The following is a 13,899-nucleotide window of genomic DNA, read 5'->3' on the forward strand; positions in this document are numbered from 1 at the left end:
AAGATGAAAATAAAAGGCCAAAGAGGAAGGCAAGCGTTCCCAGCCCTTTTGCAGCACCTCCCTGATTGCCTCTCTAGAGCACCGTGGCTCCCTCTGCACCAGGACAACAGAGGAGCGAGGGTTGTTCTGAAGCCGCTCAGCTTCCGCTCGATGGACCACGCACCCTCCTCTTGGGAGACAGAGACCCCCCGAGGAGCCACAGAACTGCTGCCACCTGGTGAAAGGACCTCTTCTCTCAGCATCAGCCACAATGTGCCTGATTATGATACCTCATTACTGTTATTGTCAACAGCATGCAGAGACCTTATCTAGAGCAACTAAATTCAGTATATATAAGTATTCAGTATACTTAAGTAATTCCTTACTCCGACTTAAAGTTCTATCTGGGAATTTTCCTGTTAAAGATGCTGTAATTTAAAGGTTCTGTATTCCCTGTGACTGTAGGAGTAAAAGGTGGAATTAACCATTCACTCATCAATCTGACAACTATTGAGTCCTTTTTGCATGTCAGGCATTGGGCTGGTTGCTGGGAAATGAGTAATGAATAAAGGCGGGTGTCCAGACTTTCAGGAGCTCACAAAGTCAGGGTGGGGGGCATGTAAAGAGTTCCTGCCTCAGCCTTCCTGAGTTCCTGGCCTCAGCTGAAGTAGAGACAGAATATTTACACCTGCACAAAGTACCCATTCAATTTTCAAAAGTTTTTTTTGAAAGGTCTTCGATCTTTATTTTTTGGAAAGGTCCCCAGTCTCTGTACAGCTTCTACTCCCTAATCACACATCTGCTCCCAAATATACACAGATAAAATGTGGTGCTTTCCCACTGAAACATTTTTGAATTATATAGTGGTGGCTATTTGAGCACCCACCAAAATCTTTCATAGACTCCGTGTTACCTTTCTTTTTTTCTTTTCTTCAGTGTTACCTTTAAAATAATTTGTAGCACTTTCACCACACTGGCTGAACTGTCCCAGTAGTCTCCATTTTATTAAATCACTGAATCCAGTACAATCAGGTTAGTGTAGTGTGGTGGGACTATAACCTCCCTTGATCTGAAAATTATACTTCTATTAGGTGGATCTAAAATTACATGAGCTGTTTTGACAGACACATTATATTATTAACACACATAACAAATGCAGCCTATGACATCCTTAGTTTCTCTTTCCCCCACTGTCCAACTGAAAACATTTGACCCAGGCCTTTTCTGTCCTATGCTTATGCAATTCCTTTGTTTGGTCCTAAATACAGGTCGTTATATGTATCCCCAACAATACCGTCCTATGAATTTTAGCACTTCATTCTAGGTGTAGAAGGCCCTTTGAGTCCTGAGTTTGCCATTCAGCACATAAACTGTTCACCAGGTTTGTGCCATTCTCACATTTGGTGAGTTTGCTGAAAGTTCCTATATTCAAATTAACAAATTAAATGGTGACCCCAACAGTGCCAAGTAGAGTCTCTAGAAGCCCCTGATCTGTCAGTCAGCATCTTTGGCATGAGCACTCTCTGCCAAAGAGAAATACACTTTATCAAATGCCTTGCTGAAATGCACATACTACACTGTGGCTACAGCATCTCCCTAATCTATCTAGTTTAGTAACTTGATTTGAGAGAGTTAGGTAGGCATGCTTTTAATTTTTATGACTTCTGGAAGTTAATTTTTTGTCTATAAAATAGGAATAATTATACCTGCCCATAGGTTGATTGTCAGGAAGAGAGATAATATATGTAAGATGCCTAGGGCATGGTAGCATTCAATAAATTGTAGCAATTGTTATTAGCCAGCTTGTTTACTTGCTTTCTTTCTTTCTGTCTTTCTTGGAGCAGGGAATATTTGCCTTTACTAGCTCTTTACTACTCTCTCATTTTTCATAATTCCTCAAAACCTTTGGTGATTTCCTCTGTAAATTCTCATAACAGAAGGGCTGAAATTTGTTAAGAGACTTGAACTTAGAGCAAGTGATCTCTTCTTCTCTTCTGAACTATTACAGCCTTTTCTTCTTTCTTAGCCGCATTTCTTAAACGCTTTTTCTGCCTGAAGATCATGATTTAACCAAAAAAGTTTAAACCAAAGTTAAGCTAGAGTAATTCTGACCCTCATTCATCTCTTATTCATATGACTCCTAATTTAGGGGAAACAAGATTCAGAAAGTATCTAACTCTGCCTTGTTCATGCCTGAGGGTGTGTTTGGGTCTCATGACCAGGAATGAACCAGACCCACAGCCATATGCAGCAGGTCTTTTGCCCCATTTGGGTCAGTCTGCACACAAGTCAAATTTATTTACTTGTGTTCCCTATCAGTTAGTAGGGAAAAGTTGACACCTGCCATATCTTTGTGTTGGTTAGTTAGGTTTTCCATGGCTCCTTGGATTGAGCTTTTGGGCACTAGGACTAGAAATACTGGTTCCCTGATGCTCACAAAGCCGTGTGCGCAGACATGCATATAGAAGAATCTTTCACTAATTGAACAATGCTTAGTTCCACTTGAACACACATTTGTTGAGCATCTATTATTATGTCAAACTCTGTTCTAGGACTCTAATGAACTGAACAGACAACATCCCTGCTCTTATGGTATTTATGGCCTGGTAAGGGAGACATATGGTAAACTAATAGTTACACAAATAATTGTATATAAAGTAAATGAGGCTGTACACACATTGCAATAAATCAAATGAAACAAAAGAGGAGAGCACTATGAGAAAAAGTAACCAGGGGCATTTCCAGATTGTGGAGCCAAGGAAAGTTTCCTTAAAGAACTGACATTTCAGCATAGACCTGAAATTCAGGTAGAAGTTACCTGGGGAAAAAAAATTAGGAGAAAGGCAGTTCAGGCAGAGAAAATAGAATGTTCAAAGGCTTCCATGTAGGGATGGACAGAAGGGCCATGTGGCCGGAGCTCAGAGAACAAGAGAGAGAAGCTGACAGGAGAGATTAGAGAGATGGAAGGGCTCAAATGGCGCAGCGCTCCCTGGGGTGAGCAGAGGAAATGTAGCTAAAGTACTTAGAACAAATAATCCATCCTCAGCTATAGCAGTGTTGTCTTATGGGGGCAGGTTTAGAGGACAGGAAAAAGTCCTATGTCCATTAGTGGCTCACTACTACAATTCAGGTTTATTCTTTTTTGTGTGTGTGGCACGCGGGCCTCCCATTGCGGAGCACAGGCTCTGGACGCGCAGGCTCAGCGGCCATGGCTCATGGGCCCAGCCACTCCGCGGCATGTGGGATCTTCCTGGACCAGGGCACGAACCCGTGTCCCCTGCATTGGCAGGCGGACTCTCAACCACTGAGCCACCAGGGAAGCCCCAGATTTATTCTTAAAAGATGATGAGGGACTTCCCTGGTGGGGCAGTGGTTGAGAGTCCACCTGCCAATGCAGGGGACACGGGTTTGATCCTTGGTCCGGGAAGATCCCACATGCCGTGGAACAACTAAGCCAGTGCGCCACAACTACTGAAGCCAGTGCGCCTAGAGCCTGTGCTCCGCAACAAGAGAAGCCACCACAATGAGAAGCCTGTGTACAGCAATGAAGACCCGATATAAATAAATAAATAATAAATTAATTTTTTTAGAAAGATGATGAAATACTGCTAGACTCTTCCGTATTATGTATCTGGAATGTAGGCTCCAAGCAAACATCTTTCTTATTCATTGTTGTGTCCTCTGCCCCAAATGCCTGCCACAGAGTATGTCTTTAATAAGAATTTGTTGAATAAATGAAAGTTTTCTTCAAGCTAATGAAGAAAATTTCATATATTACTTCATAATACCTAAAAGAGGTATCTGAAACTTAACCCCCAAATGTATAGTTACCCCCAAAACTAAAAGTTACAGTGGAAGAGATCTTTCCAAAATAGAGTCTGCAGGGTGAATCGTCTGCTATTTGTATGGAAGGACTTGTCTCTTTAAAAAGTAGTTATTCATGTAGGTAGTGGCTAGAAGGTTGGGCAGAATTTATGATAAGTAACCAGTTGTTAATGTCTTTTTAGGGAAGAAATTTTTATATTGTGAGCCACATAAGAGAATTAAGGAAGTACTGGAAGAAGAACTTTATATTAAGAGAGATGAATGCCACATTAAACATCCACCTGCAGGTGATCTCAGTAACAAATGAGGTATATTTGCAAAATGGATATAAAATTGTCTGATGGCAGAGCAATTATTTTATTTATTGCAAAACCATGACTATTAAAAGAAAAGTGGGTCCCTGGGAAATTCTTGGCTAATTTTATAATTATTTTGCCTATTCCAAATAAACTGTTGTATTTAGGGAAAAAATGAGCTAGGTATCAGAATCTACATTGCTGTCCCACATTTTTGGTGGAGTTATTTCTATTTAATGATAAGTAGAATTTTTTGCCAAGTGCCTGAAAAGCACAATAACATATTCTATCTTTATCAGTATATGTATGACCAATAACAGTGGTTCTCAACGTTTAGACTGTATCAGAATTACCTGGGAAAAAGCAAATAGCTGGGCCTCATCCATCAGTTAAAAGCAAATAGCTGGGCCTCATCCATCAGTTACTTCTGAGTAACTGGCTCAGAAGGCCTTTGGTGGGACTTCCCTGGTGGTGCAGTGGTTAAGAATCTGCCCGCCAATGCAGGGGACATGGGTTCGGGCCCTGGTCTGGGAAGATCCCAGACATACCGTGGAGCAACTAAGCCCGTGTGCCACAACTACTGAGCCTGCGCTCTAGAGCCCATAAGCCACAACTACTGAGCCTGCGTGCCACAACTACTGAAGCCCGCACGCCTAGAGCCCATGCTCCACAACAAGAGAAGTCACCGCCATGAGAAGCCTGCGCACCACAATGAAGAGTAGCCCCCTCTCGCCTGCGCGCAGCAGCAAAGACCCAGTGCAGCCAAAAATAAATAAATAAATAAAATTTTAAAAAGAAAAAAAAAGGTCTGGGGTGGGGTCCAAGAATTTGCATTTCTACCAGGTTCCCGGGTGATGTTGATGATGCTGGTCCAGGGACCCCACTTTGCAAATCACTGACCCAGAAGAATCTAAGTCATTTAAATCGGTCAAAGCAACCAAGGATTTTATCCCACATACACATGGTATATGGGTTACATGGCCTGGGCATTGATAGTTTGCACTGATGGTTCATTTGAAAAAAGATATGCTCTCAAGAATCCCTCATAGATGTTATTTTGAAACTGCTGGAGCCCCTCATTTTCATAGTTCCTTCTCAATGATTGCTAGGAGCATATTTCATGCTTTTCAAACCATCAGGTTTTTACTGCAACCCTCTTGGGTACCAGCAGTTGCTTGAAGATATAAAAGAACTGTAAGGCGCAACTCCTATACTCAGAGAAGTTGACATTTTCTGAGGAGGACTGTTGAACAACAGTCTGGTGGGACCCAAATTCACTAAGGATTCCTAAGAGAAGATGCTGCAGGCCCAGAGGTACATCTTTTCAGACTCAATGGTGTATTTTCCCACTTTTTTTTTTGTATTTTTTTTGTATTTCTTCACTCTTCATTCAGTCCTCTTGATCTATTTATTGATCTCAATATCAGTGCCACATTGTCTTTCTTACTATAGCTTTATAATAAGTCTTTTTTTTCTCTTTTTTAAAAAATGTTTTCCCACTTTATGTTTTAAAACCAGCATAGAAACACCTTTTAGGGCTTCTTGTGTCACCCATTCTCACAGAAAGAGAGACCAACAAAACGGCTCATTTTGTTCATATAGTGTCTTGAAGGAAAGTTTAAAGTCTTAGAGTTTGAACTCTATGGATGGATGCAAAATGACCTACTAAATTACTTCTCTGAACTCCAATCTACATATACTACTTCCCTGGTGATTAAAAAAAATATTTAAGTTAATATTATTATATTTTGGGTCACCTTCATTGTTTTCAGAGATTACATAAAAGCTGATTTATACATTAGTTGGATGTTGTATTATTCTTAATGGATACATTTGATTATGAGACTGTCTAAATGATTAGGAAAAATCATTCAGCTTATAAAAATTCATTTTTCTAAGCAATGTTTTCAAATATTCTTCATATAAAATGGAGAATGCTTGGGGGGCATGGGGGGCTGCATTTTTAATAACATCCACCAGAGGTCGCACGGAGGTGCTATTTTAGCCTAGAAAAATCTTTCAAAGCTGAGGATTGATTCTGTAAGGTTGAGTCTTAAAGGGCTCTATTGGTGAAAAACAAAAACCTACTATATTTTTTCTTTTCCTTTTCTTCTTCACCTTTTTTTAATGGCTGGAATCCCCACGTCCTTGGCCAGAATAGGAAACTAGCACCCAGGGAGAGTGCCACACTCTTCCAGCCTAGCCCAGAGGGCTGGCAGCTCGGGTCAGCCACTGGACCTTCTAGAAGGAGGTTTTCAGTGACACACTCTTTTAAATATCTGAAGAAAGCTATGGCCTCTCTTGCTGGAAAACACACCTTGTCACATACACCCATAATTCTGCATAAAACTCTGAGGGGCTTGTATGACTTATATAGTAGCTATTCCCAGATGTTAGGAGGAAGTTTGCTTGACCCATTCATTGTCTTCACTTCTTTACTTATCGTTTGCTCCTTCACCCATCCCAAATAGGCTTTTGCTTCCATGAGTGCAGGGAAATTATTCTTTTCCAGATTGCAAATGACCTTTTTCTTGAAGGTCAAATGCAGTGATCTTGAAGGTCAAATTCAATCTCCTGGTTTCAATCGTACCATCTATTGAGGGGCATTTGTTCTGAAGTTAAGCAACTTAAAAGATAGCATGTTTTACTTCCGATTGGGCTAATGATGACCATAATGGAAGTACCCCAAAGCAGTGGACTTAAGTTATTTCTGTCCTTTTTTCTTCTCCTTTGGTTGAATGAAATTGGTAAGAGGTCAAAAGTTTCTTCTCTTTGGGTTGAACAATATCAACCAAAGGTCAAAAGATCCAGAAGGTAGGTTTTAAGGATGTTTAACAGAGTGAACATTACATTTATTTTAGAATATTGTTATCTGGTTAGCAAGAAGGGACTCAGGAAAAAGCCGTTCAGTGAGGGACCCTCAGGTGATTGAGCTATCCCACCTGTTCTTGTGGTCGTGTATGACAACAGTTAATAAGAGCTGTGGGGCTTTGCTGGTGGCGCAGTGGTTGAGAATCTGCCTGCTAATGCAGGGGACACGGGTTCAAGCCCTGGTCTGGGAGGATCCCACATGCTGTGGAGCGACTGGGCCCGTGGGCCACAACTACTGAGCCTGCGCGTCTGGAGCCTGTGCTCCGCAACAAGAGAGGCCGCGATAGTGAGAGGCCCACACACCGCGATGACGAGTGGCCCCCACTTGCCACAACTAGAGAAAACCATCGCAAAGAAACAAAAACCCAACACAGCAAAAATAAATAAATAAACTCCTACCCCCAACATCTTCTTTAGAAAAAAAATAAATAAGAAGAAGAACTGTGAAGACCTTGCAATGGCCAACATGTCCCAGGTGATTGTTACTGTGCACCCCATACTTGGGTCTGGGGAATGGCATCAGTGACAGAAAAATGGACTGCCAGGCCTCTAAGCCTTCCCTTCTCTGGGTTTTTGAGTCCTTCCAGGCTCCTGACATAGAGCTATATGGGTTCAGTGAGAAGGGGAGGAGTAGGTGGGTGAAGGGAGTCTCCCTAATGATGATGATGATGATGGTGGTGGTAATCATTAATAATTTTATTTATTTATTTATTATATTGGCCATCATTCACAGTGTGTCTCCTGGACATGAAAGTTTTTACAAATTACCTCTTTCAATCTTTGCAACAACCCTGTGCTCTTATTGAAACTGCAGAATGCGTTTTGGCACTTAGTAGAGCATAGAGCTTGGTAGAGCTTCTGTCTCCGTGTAGAAAGAATTCAGTGAGAGACACAGTGACAGGTAAGGAAAGAGTTTATTAGTATAGGACACTTGTGAGATTTACAAGTGGATGGGCAAGAGGGTGGCACGCCAAGAACTTAGTGGGCTGCAGTTTTATATCAAAGGAAAAGTGGGGAGGGTAGACCTCAAGCTTCCATCATCAGTTCCTCCTCCACATTGGGTAGGAGCTTTCTTTTCCCTACATGGTCAAACTGGGACTATCGTGGAGCAATGGAAATAAGCGAAGAGGCAGTTACATATACTAAAATATGGTAAATCATCTCAGGTTTCACTTTAATGTCACCTTTTCCTTGTATTTTTGTTTTTAGTGTGCACAGAGAAGCATGTCCTAGGAATCATTAACTTACTGACCTCATTGGACAGGATGTGGGTCTCATTCCACTATTGTTTTCTTGTTTTGGGACACGTTTCATGCTTCTGTTGCATGGTTTTGGTGCTAAGCAAGCCCACTTGGTTTTGTTGTTAAGCAAGCCTGCTTTCTTGAGTGGTCGTTAACTTATAGGGGTCTCCTATACTTTTTTTTTTACTTATGATCCCTTCGTGGGATTAACTTTTTTTTTTTTTTTTTTTTGCGGTACGCGGGCCTCTCACTGTTGTGGCCTCTCCCGTCGTGGAGCACAGGCTCCGGACGCGCAGGCTCAGCGGCCAGGGCTCACGGGCCCAGCCGCTCCGCGGCATGTGGGATCTTCCCGGACCGGGGCACGAACCCATGTCCCCTGCATCGGCAGGCGGACTCTCAACCACTGTGCCACCAGGGAAGCCCGGGATCACCTACTTTGTCCCTGTACTCTGTCCCTATCATTATTATTCCCATTTTGCAGCTCTGGAAGCTGAGGCTTGGGGGAGGTACAATGACTTGCCTGTTGTCAGACAGTGGAATAACTGATACTTGAATGTAAGCTCATCAGAAGCTGATGTCTTTGCTCTTAGCCATTGGGATATACTTTAAAATATAAGATTATGTTTTCTTAGAGGAAAAAAGATTTGAAACTGTACTGGTAGCAAATAGTATTTTCTTCAGTAACAACAAAGTTGTCACGATCTTCTCCAGGTTTAAGTTCAAACTTGAGGTAGAAGAGGTTTCAGAGGCTTTACACATTCCTGCCCCAAGCACAGGGGCCTGGATCTACAGGGTCTCGTCATCCTGAAATTATGAAAAGAAGAAATGCAATTTTCTGATCAGATCTGTTGTCAGGTGTAAATGGAATTTGGGCAACCTATGGAACCTTCTGGATAAGTGAGAATTTAGCTAACATCACAATTCATATATTCTTAGTGGTTCCCTGAAGATTTCCCTCTCCTTACAACTTTTTTAAAAAGAAGAGGTAGGTTTATGAGACATGCATTATGGGACTATTACATTCATTTTGCCATTTATTTTAAAGCTATTTCTACATTTTGAAAATTTTCTATAGAGGACCATGTGGAAATACATTAATGTACTACTTTAATGTTTTCAAATTGCAAGGGCTTTTGTATTTTTCTGGCTAAAACCTGCAGAGTTTATAGTAGTCATGAAAAATTTGATTAATGAAGCTCACTAGTGTTCTCTTATACATTTCCTTTCCCAATGAATTTCAAGAGTGTACTCTCAGATGCATTCATTTGTGTCTATATGTGCCTGAATGCATTCAAACTTAATGCTGAGTCTGGTTTGTTTATTATGTTTAGTACAAATTTAAGAAGTGTGAAATATTACCCAGCAAGTGTGGATATTTTTGCTATTCATTAATTCATTCAACAAAAATGTTTTTGTACCTACAATATACAAGGGACTTACTAGACACCAAAGGCATGTCAAGATAATTACAAAAAAAAAAAAAGATAATGACGGAACTTAGAAGTCACCAAACATAAATTTTAATTACTTAAAATTTTCTTCCTCTGACCATGTTTATACAAAGGAAGCCTAGACAATATGTTTCTAAACTGGCTTTTCAAGCTCCCATGTTCCTTATTCACAGTCCTGAGACAGCTGGGGAAACAAAAATATTTTTAAAGGGCGACCTTCTGATAGACCAGGTCAGATCCCATTGGCTAAGATTTTCAGCATAAAGACTTGGTTTTGTAACTTTAAAATTCAGGATAAAAACACACCTAAAAAGGTTTTTGAGTAGAAGAGGTTTGGGGGCATGAGAAGAGGAGAGAGAAGAAGAATCTCTAAGATTCCGAGCTTCAAGAAAGGATTTGATTCCCTTCTCTTAGCGTCTCTCTTATGCCTGCTGCCCTTTTCCTTTTCAGGTTAAGCTGCCAACATTGAGGTCTCTCTGGCCCTGTTCTACACACCCCCGCTTTGTCTTCCTTCCTCCTCTTGGAAAGCATTTGCCCAGAGCTGAGAGAGTTGAATTTCCCTTTAAAGAAGCTGCTGTTTCAAAGGATATTCACACTTCTTTTTGGTCCTCTTTTCCTCCAGTTGAATATATCACTTTCTGTAATGTCTTCATCCAAATATCCTATCAAATCAAAGTCATGCTATTTTTCCCAGCACCCTCTATCCCCAAGTACAGTAAACACTTACATATAACAACATTTTGCTTTGAGGGTTTTTTTCCATGCATTTCTAGGCATATGCATTTACATTTCAGGTATTTTCTCTATTAAGCCATAAATGTGATTGCATCTGAAAGAACCAACTACATTAGACTAGTACAATTCTTCTATTTAATTTGATGTGGGTTTTCTACAGAATTCTACCTCTGGATTTTTAACCGTTTTCCATTTACCAGACCTTCCCGCAATGTGGAACAAATCTAAATCTATTTTCTTGGTTTCTCACAGGGTGTCACGGGGGGTATTGAATAAATGTTTGTGGACTCCTACATCTGAGAGTTTGTTACCCTTTTCTGTCTCTAGATGGGGCAGGAAAGGAAACTGGCTTGATCAGTAAATATTTGGGTTAGATATAAGGAACAGCTTGAACTTTGTAAGGTCTTGGCAGAAGGAGATTGTGGAGTCTTCCTTGAAGGTCTTTGAAGAAGAGGGAGGAAATGAATCTTGACAGATAGCTCCAGCCACTCCATTCAGGAGCCAGGAAGGAGGGGAAAGGACTAACATTCAACCTGGTGAGTCAGCTCAGTGACTGTGCTTCTGGAAATAGAATCTGAGTCCATGCTTGTACAGGAAAATCATTGTCCCTGTAAAAAAAAAAAAACAACTACTATTTATTGAGTGCAAAGCACTTATGTCCATTTCATCCAAATCCTATAATAATCCTTCAAGGTAGATATTATTGTCATCCCCATGAGGGAACTGAGACACTGTGGATTAAATAACTTGCCCAAAGTCATAGAATTGGTAGGCAATAGAGCAGAGACTGAAACCCACATCTCCTCTGAACTCAAAGGCTGTGCCCCTACTTATTGCATGGTACGGACTCCTTTAGGGAGGGATCATGTCAGTGTGTATGCCAGTGGGCAGACTTGGATCTGTGGAGAATATTGGGCATTGACATTTGCAGCTTCAGAAATGGGAAAAACAACTTATGACATTTACCTGAATTCACTTCTTTGTTTGACTTGGGTCACAGTTTTCTACACAGTAGATTTTCACTAAATGCTTGTTAACTGATTCCCAGAATCTAAACATGTGATTTTAGGATATGGAGAAAAGCCCAGTGCAAATCATTACTAAACCAATACTTATTGATGGTATCAGGATTTAGGACTATAATTTGCCTTGCACAGTGCATAGACATCACGTTACAAATATTTTGTTATGATGTTTTCCAGTGAGTTTACTGTTTCTTTCAAGGAGGAGATTAAACAACAACTAGTTTAGAAGATTGTTGGATCTATTGGATGAATTACTCTGGTAAATTTGGGTTATGTTATCTTTGGAAATATTTGTGCTTCTAAGAGTTAAAGCAGAATCAGATAAGATTGCCTGATGAAGTCCATATATTAATGATTATTTATTCCTGATTTCTCTGCATCTTGCTATTTGTATTTCTTAATTGACTTTTCATCTATTTCTTTAGGGGCAGGTTAAATTAGTAACACTGTAGAGGTTTAATTGCATAGGGAATAATTCAATGAATGAACTAGAATTACAGATTAAACAAAGGCTAAAGACCTTGGGTGGTTTAATCAATCAAAACAAATAAACCTCCACCCAAATGGCTAAAGAAAATAGTCACCAAGTAAATACTTTACGAACATTTTGTGCTGAAAAGAGAAGAAGCTAATAATCATTATCTTGCTTTTGAAAATATTGACAGTGGCCCTGGAAGGGATTTGGAACATTAAAAGGAATCTTTCTGTGGGAGGCTTGAAGCCAGGACTGCCAAGCAGAAACAGTTTACTGCCACAAGCCAAGTACTATTCGAGGCACAGAGGGCTACGAAGTAAGACCTGGATACCCTTGACTTCCACCCCAAGCATGGAGGATACTGAGTGGTTTATAAACCAGTGGTGTATGCTTTATTTACAGCTCTCAGTCAAAATCCAATCTTCTTTTGACTTCCTTCTCTCAGGTTACTTGTAGTTTAGCTACATTGCCTCATTGTGGAACTTAAATAGTAATAGTTTAAGTAACGAATTTACCCCATGGATACAATAGAAGTTCACACTCTTGAGTTATGCTCCTGACTCTTTCCTTACCTTTTTATCCACAGAAGACCTTCCAGCACACAGGCTCAGTGGGGAGGAATCTTGCACTGTCCTTTCTTCTAGACAGATGATCTGCGTTTACTAGTGGAAATGAGGAAAGGGAGACGAGGGAATTCAGGAAGAATAAGGCAACTGCTTTGCTAGGTTCCATTAGTTTTACCCTATTTTAGGTAGGAGGCCACCAGGCTGGCCCCAGTAGACTGTTCCTTACAGACATTATGTTTGGGGAAAAAGCTATTACTCATTCCTCACTGTCCCAGCCGATGTCTGCCAGCGATATTTGTGGCAGGATGTGGAGAAGGCAGGGATTCTGACATGGAAGCACAAGCAGTGTCCAGATAGTGTATGGACATACACTGGGTCTATTAAGTCCTGAAAACAGCTCTACAATTGGGAGGGAGCCCTGGGCTGAGAGGAAAGAAGTGGGTAAGTGCCAAGCTTGGGTCCTCTTAACCAAGATATGAGTCATACTGGCAAATGCTATATAGCACTTCATATTCTAGATTCTTCATATATAATTATATATTAAATCTTTACAACAATCACATGAAACAAGTACAGTTCATTTCACAGATGAGGAAACTGAGGCACAGAAAGGTTTGAATAATTTACCCAAGTCACTCAGCTAGTGAGTAGAAGTCACGAGGCACCACCAACTCTGTGAGCCAACAGTACACGGGACCTGGGCTGTCTGGTGAATCTGGAATGGGGTGAGGGCTCAGCCCAAGTGCCACAAAGGAGGGGGGTCCCCAGGGAGGAAGCCTCCAGAATATGGATTCAGTAGGAGGAAAATACAACCACTAAAGACTGAGACACAAGGTGAAAAAATAAACAAACAAAAAACTTGTTACTTAAGGGGATTGATGTAACAAAAAGGAACCAGTAACAGAGACCTGGGTTTAATAATAATAAGGTAGTAGTAGCCACCATTTATCATGTGCCAGACATGGCAGTCTTTTATAGTTATGTAATCCACAGGGTCACATGAGATGAGAGTTTCAATCATTTTTCATGTGAGAAAACTGAGGCTTGGAGACATTACATTACCCAAGATACTATGTCTAGGGGGTAGTGAGGCCAGAACTACAAACCTGTTTCCATCTGACTCCAAGACTATGCTTCAACCTTTGGGCCATCATGGCAGAGAATTCGCTCATCAGAAAACAAGGGTGGAATAGTAATGGTTAAACAGGCACAAATGCCAGGGCCATGGGAATTCAGGGTTAGGAACCTGGGAGTCAACTACATGCAAAATCCACAGAGATGTGAGTGACCTGAAGTAATGGTTGTTCCACCCAAGTCTGGGACACTCGCCCAGTGGGGGCTGTTTATTTCAGCTTTCTACCCAATTTGTCAGGTCCCAACTCTAGTGGGCAAATCCATCATTCCAAGAAAACTCACAAAGCAATTTATTTTAAAG

At 40.9% G+C, this 13,899-nt stretch overlaps 1 protein-coding gene across 1 annotated transcript; it reads left to right on the forward strand.

Annotated features, from left to right (window-relative positions):
- Positions 1 to 150: 150 nt before the first annotated feature.
- Positions 151 to 12,409, forward strand: LOC308620808 (uncharacterized protein C11orf97 homolog; the record flags this gene model as incomplete). The annotated part of the gene is made up of 3 exons (XM_081240707.1): positions 151 to 217; positions 3,987 to 4,091; positions 12,089 to 12,409. The coding sequence occupies 3 exons, from the start codon at positions 151 to 153 to the stop codon at positions 12,352 to 12,354; spliced, it is 438 nt and encodes a 145-aa protein (XP_081096833.1). The 3' UTR covers positions 12,355 to 12,409.
- Between the last annotated feature and the right edge of the window lie 1,490 nt (positions 12,410 to 13,899).

Source organism: Mesoplodon bidens, assembly GCF_964165515.1.
Source record: "Mesoplodon bidens genome assembly, chromosome: 7".
NCBI classification, from domain to species: domain Eukaryota; kingdom Metazoa; phylum Chordata; class Mammalia; order Artiodactyla; family Ziphiidae; genus Mesoplodon; species Mesoplodon bidens.